This window comes from Typha angustifolia, chromosome 11 (genome assembly GCF_048772165.1).
Source record: "Typha angustifolia cultivar Huaian chromosome 11, ASM4877216v1, whole genome shotgun sequence".
NCBI classification, from domain to species: domain Eukaryota; kingdom Viridiplantae; phylum Streptophyta; class Magnoliopsida; order Poales; family Typhaceae; genus Typha; species Typha angustifolia.
Window position 1 is genome coordinate 9,677,260 of NC_133249.1, and position 5,771 is coordinate 9,683,030.

General features: G+C 39.3%; 1 protein-coding gene across 5 annotated transcripts; it reads left to right on the plus strand.

Moving 5' to 3' along the window:
* Positions 1 to 929: 929 nt before the first annotated feature.
* Positions 930 to 4,913, plus strand: LOC140770052 (pentatricopeptide repeat-containing protein At1g03100, mitochondrial). 5 transcript variants are annotated; one of them, XM_073111031.1, is made up of 3 exons: positions 1,041 to 1,057; positions 1,736 to 2,350; positions 2,452 to 4,913. In XM_073111031.1, the coding sequence occupies exon 3, from the start codon at positions 2,506 to 2,508 to the stop codon at positions 4,828 to 4,830; it is 2,325 nt and encodes a 774-aa protein (XP_072967132.1). In that variant the 5' UTR covers positions 1,041 to 1,057; positions 1,736 to 2,350; positions 2,452 to 2,505; the 3' UTR covers positions 4,831 to 4,913. The 5 variants fall into 5 exon arrangements, with proteins under 5 accessions (XP_072967136.1, XP_072967134.1, XP_072967132.1 ...); XM_073111032.1 differs by having other exon boundaries at positions 1,736 to 2,340; XM_073111030.1 differs by having other exon boundaries at positions 1,042 to 1,057; positions 1,736 to 2,108; positions 2,201 to 4,913.
* Positions 4,914 to 5,771: the final 858 nt, after the last annotated feature.

The window sequence follows — 5,771 nt, forward strand, 5'->3', positions numbered from 1 at the left end:
CAAACTTGGGCAAACTCTGATTATTTTGACAGCCCTAAATTTTCTTCTTTCATATTTTTCCTCGATTATGTCAGCTGAGAACAATAAGACCCAAGTGGCATAGTGATGGTTAGTTGATTTGTTGGAGAAGTTTTAGTATCTTATAAAATTATCTTTCTAAGATATAAGTAGTGTTATTTAAGGTGACCATGGCGGTCGCGAGGCGACGAGCCAACCGCCTCGCAATGTACCTAGATGCCATTAGATATGATCATCGGGTGAGCTGGCCCAAATTCGGGCTGGACTTTTTAGGTTAACCAGGCTTAAGTATATTTATTCACGACCCGATCCACCAATAACTCAGGCCGGGCTAGAATAGTCTAGCTCGTTACCGTCCGTGCCCATGAGAGATCGGGCTAGCCACTAATCATTCGGCCCAACCCACATTTTAGCTATTTTTAGAATTTTTTTACTATTAGCTTATTTTTTAAAAAAATATTTATGTCCCTCTATTTGAAAAAAAAATAATAATAAATTAAAAAAAATTAAATGTGTGCTTTAAAAAAATATAAAACGGTACAGTACCAAAATTTTAGTTGATTTTTTAATGTAGTAGAATGGATAAGTAGTGTAGTAGAATGGGCGGTTTCCGCGCTGGGTCGGGCGGGCAAAGGGTTGGCCTATGTAGACCATCAGTAATTCGTGCACGGACCGGACCGGGCCTAAACCGAGTCCGGGCCAGAGTTAGCCGGGTCCAAATCGGGCCGAGTCGGCCGGGCAGGGGCTGACCGAGTCCTTTGATCAAGTCTATATGCCATGCTAATAACGGCAGGCCGCTATTTGTTTTGTTTGTTTACTGGCGGACCGCTTTGTCATTTTGGCAGCCCGTGATGTCATTATAGCGGGTCGGGTAATGGGTTGGACTATTAGATAGTGAGTTAGTGACTAACTAATATAACAAAAAACCACTCTGCCCTAACCCGGCGAGCTCTCATCCTCCTCTCCTTCCTTTTATTCCTCTCTTGTGCAACGGCTGCAAGAGGTATTGGTAGCGGCAGCGGCAAGCATGCGGCGGCAGGTAACTTCTCTTTCTTCTTTTCTTCTTCCCTTTCACTCTCGGCGCCGCCAAGCGATGGCAAGCCAGCTAGCTTCTCTTTCTTCCCTTTCACTCGGTTGTCTCTTCTTCCTTTCCACTCTCGGCGCAGGTTAGCATGTAGAATAGCTTTCCAGCTCTATCTTAATTAATTGCTAAATGTTAATCAGGTAATAGACTATTAGATTGTGAAAGGGCAATTACTGAAATGTAGTTTGTAATTACGTGCTTACTGCTTAGTTTGTGAATTGACAATTACTGAAAAGTCTGAAAAGTACTACTTGGCAATTACTGTTTCTACTGTTTTCAAATCGGTAATTATTCCTGTCTTACTGATACTATATAGTAATTACTTTTTAAAATTTGATAATTTTGAATCTTTGATTTTGTTATTTGTTTTGGATGTATGGTTGTGATTTCTTGTGAACTTTGTTACGGTTGTGAATTGTGAATTGTGATTATCTTATTAGATATTTTGATATAGTGTACAAATTATATATATAACTATATTAGTATTAAAAATATTATAATATATATATATATATATATATATATATATATAATTTTTAATTTTTATATATAAAAAATGTTAGACCACCTTGTCATCCGCTTCATTGCTCACCTTCCGCTTAGTGCCTAGTCTTTTTTTTTTTTTTTGATTAGTTATGAGCCCAAAGGCTAAATATGGGCCGGACAAAGGGCCAACCCTCCCTAGATACAGAGGCACTTTAAGACCCACTGAGCTTTTAGCTATCTAGTTTAGGCTTCAAGTCATATGCGTCGTCAAACAATTGCTTCGAATCAAACGTCGCCGAGATCTGCTCCAAGCCGTTGCATTGCCAAGCTGTTCTTCCAAGCTAACCGCACTGCCGAGTCATCAACCGAATCGAGCCAAGTCACCAAACTACCAATCACCAAATAATTTCTCCACAATATTGTTTGGGTTGGAGTTGAACTCATGACCTTCTTGGTCATGAGTAAGGTACCTACCAACTGTACTAAAGTTGGTTGGTCCGCTTAGTGCCTAGTCGGTGAGGTAACTACTGACCACCTGCGGTAGCCTTTCAAAACTTTGGATATAAGTTCTCTTTGATCTCTTTTCATCCTCTCTTTCATATGCATATGCAGCTACAAAGTGCGTTAAGATAAGGTGTTGAAATAAGATGCCCTATTGATAAAAGTCCTCAGCGAGGAACTTGTAGGATGCTAGGACTAGAGACAGGAAAAGAGAATGGATTCTTTGTGGTAATTGGGAGGGATTGGTTGTGGTAAATTTGGGTATATTGTTCTTAATTTCCCTTTCCCGTTCCTTTTTTCTCTACTTTTGTGATCATAATTTGGATTAATACCCTGTTCATTTCTGTGTTTACTCTTGCCAGAGTTGAGGATCCAAGGAACCTTATCAGTTGAAGGTGCTTAGCTATGACTACATAATGCTTTGTGCCAGAAAATTTTGTGTTAAGTCTTTTCCATCCTCTACGTCTTCAATTTTGGGTCTTCTCCATGTTGGCGGTCGGACAGTAGCTTATAGGAGTCATGCATCTTTCAAGCCGTTTTTTCCTTCTCCTCCTAGCAACAAGCTGACAATCATAGGTGAGACGTTGGTGCTCCCAAAATTCATAAGCATTTTCTCCACATTTGTTGAACCTGTATTAGTCCAAGCTCGTGACCCCTCTCGAGTGGCTGTGGAGTTGGAGAGTGCAGTTGACGAATGCAGATTTGAGGATGCATGGAAGGCTTATGAGAAGCATATACATATGACTGGGTTTCCTCGCAAATCAGTTTTAAGTAAACTTGTTACCGGTTTTGCTGAGACTTGTGATGCCTACTGGCTGAATAAAGCTAACAGTGTTGTGGAACTAATATTTGAAGAGAAAAAACATGATTTATTGGAGAAAGAGGCTCTTATATACCTTTCTTTTATTCTTGCACAGTGCCAGTTACCGGTTCTTTCTTCAAACATTGTGAGAAGATTATTGCAGATAGAAGCATTTCCTTCCTTAGCTGCATGGTCTGGAATAGTTGGGCATATGTCTCAAACAGCAACCGGTGCATTCCTCGCTGCAGAGCTAATTATGGAGATTGGTTACCTTTTTAAGGATAATAGGGTTGATCCACGAAAGAAAAGCAACAGACTACTGTTGTCGATGAAGCCTAACTCTTTTGTGTTCAACCTAGTTTTGACTGGTTTGCTCCTGTTTGGCACAACAAGAAAGGCTGAGCAGCTTCTTGAACTGATGCCCCTGGTAGGGGTGAGGCCTGATGCTAGCTTACTGATTGTTATGGCTTGTATATATGAAAAGAATGGGCATAGAGATGAGGTCAAGAAACTGAAGCGTCATGTTGATGAGGCTTGTGGTCTTAGTGATTTGGAGTTTCAGCAATTCTATGAATGCATGCTTTCTTGCCATCTGAAATTTTGGGACCTAGACTCTGCAGTGGATTTGGTATTGGACATGCTCAGAAAGGCTAAGGAAGCGAAGCGGTCTCTTGTGGCAGCAAAATTAGTGCTGGAAGCAGTTGAAACAAGAAAAAAACATCTTCCTTATCGGAAGTGTGAACATGAAAAATTAGATTCTGTGGGTAAGTTCATGTTTATCAATAGCCAGGCCCCAACTTATGATGCCTTCTCCAAGGACAGCAATTTCTCAAGGCTTGAAGCTGTGGCAAAGGATTCACTTCAACTACTGTCAGAAAAGTTGCAGGCACAGGTTGAACTGGTTAGGTCGGAACATGGGATTCTCCACCCAACAGAGAGAATGTATGCCAGACTTGTTAGAGCACTTCTTGAAGCTGACAAAATTAGCAAGTTGACAACATTTCTAGTTACAGTAAGTAAAGAAGAATTTCCAGTTTCCATTGAGAGCTCCACTGTTGTTCAAGTGATAAATGCATGCATTTCTCTTGGGTTGCTAGAACAAGCACATGATCTTCTGGATGAGATGAGGTTTCATGGAATAAGAGTTGGTTCCTCTGCTTATTCTTCACTTCTAAAAGCCTATTGCAAAGAGAATAGTCATGGAGAGATAACAGCACTTCTGAAGGATGCTCGCCAAGCTGGCATCCAGCTTGATTCAAGCTGCTATGAGGCTTTGATCCAATCCAAAGTACACTGTGATGACTCGACTGGAGCCTTTCATCTATTTAAAGAGGTGAAAGACTCTAATTTATCGAGATCTGTAAATCTAGAATTTGAGATGTTGGTTGAAGGATGCACCAGCGGTGGTGAGGCTACTGTAATGACAAAATTATTGGAGGAAATTAAGGACAACCAGAGCGTGGATTGTGGTGTTCATGACTGGAATAATGTAATACATTTTTTCTGTAAGAAAAGATTAATGAATGACGCCCTGAAATCTCTAAACAAGATGAGGGCTTTGGGGCACAAGCCAAATGCCCAGACTTATCATTCTCTAGTAACTGCTTATGCTGCCATAGGGGGAAAGTATGTTGAAGTAACAGATTTATGGGGTGAAATGAAGCTGCTTGCTAGTTCAAGCACAGTGAAATTTGACCAGGAGCTTTTGGATTCCTTATTGTATTGCTTTGTCAGAGGTGGTTTTTTTCTTCGGGCCATAGAAGTCATTGAGATGATGGAGAGAGGAAATATGTTTATTGATAAGTATAAGTACAAGTCACTTTGGCTTAAATATCACAGAACGCTATACAAAGGCAAGGCTCCTAAGGTACAGTCAGAAGCACAATTGAGGCGGAGGGTAGCAGCTTTGTCTTTTAAAAGATGGATTGGATTGATGTGAAAGCATATTCGTGGGCATAGCATTGAACTACTAACCCCTATGTGCTTTTCTGTATATGAAATTTAGAATGTCTCTTTGGGGAAGTACTGGTCGGAATCTTGCATTTGACACATCTAGTATCTCGCAGTTTGATCCGTTTAGTTTTACGAAGTTCAGCTGTGAATAGTAACTGGTATACTAAACTGTTATTCAGAGAAGTGGGTTAGGAGAATCTGAGTTCAAACTTGCTATTCTAAGGAAACGGTAAAAGTATTAGAGTACCTTTTCCATTTATCTTGTAAACGGAAATGAATAACTTAATTTCTTTCCCTGTAAATTGAATAACTATCAATATTCAATATATAACATCCTAGATTCAACATTTGAAAAGAAAATCAAAACTTTGTCAAGTCATTATTTGGTTTGTTGTCTTTTTGAAAAATAAGCGAATGGTTGGCTAATGGCTAGCTAATATGGGTAAATATTGCAAGCAGTTATTTCAGGGGTAGGATATTGAATCCTGAGACAGTCGCTCTATAACTATCGCTGGCTTTGCCAGGTTTTGTAAATGACAAATTTATTTAAATAAAAAAGAATACTTGCATGACTTATTATTTCGGTAGTCTTTGTCTAACCGATGATTCCTACAATAATTGCAGCTATGATATGTTTTTATCATCATTGTGTTTGGTATAATGCTTACGAGCCAGAATTAGTATTGTAACTAATTCTGCTGTTCTTCTCAGGGAAGGAAGTCAGTCTTCAATAGGTTTATGATTGAATATGTGTGATCTAGATATGATTACAGCCAGTAAGTATTTAATCATGGCTTGCTGTGTTTATATTGTGTAATACAATTTAAGATACAAGGTTCATCAGACGAGTAGTTCTTATACCGATATAAAGTAATTATTCTTGGTGTCCATTAGTTTTTCTTTTTCGTTTTACTCTTTCTAAACCAT

Bases quoted from the DNA above. Each gene is read 5' to 3' on its own strand.
- LOC140770052 (XM_073111035.1), top strand. From the start codon at position 2,506: ATGCTTTGTGCCAGAAAATTTTGTGTTAAGTCTTTTCCATCCTCTACG.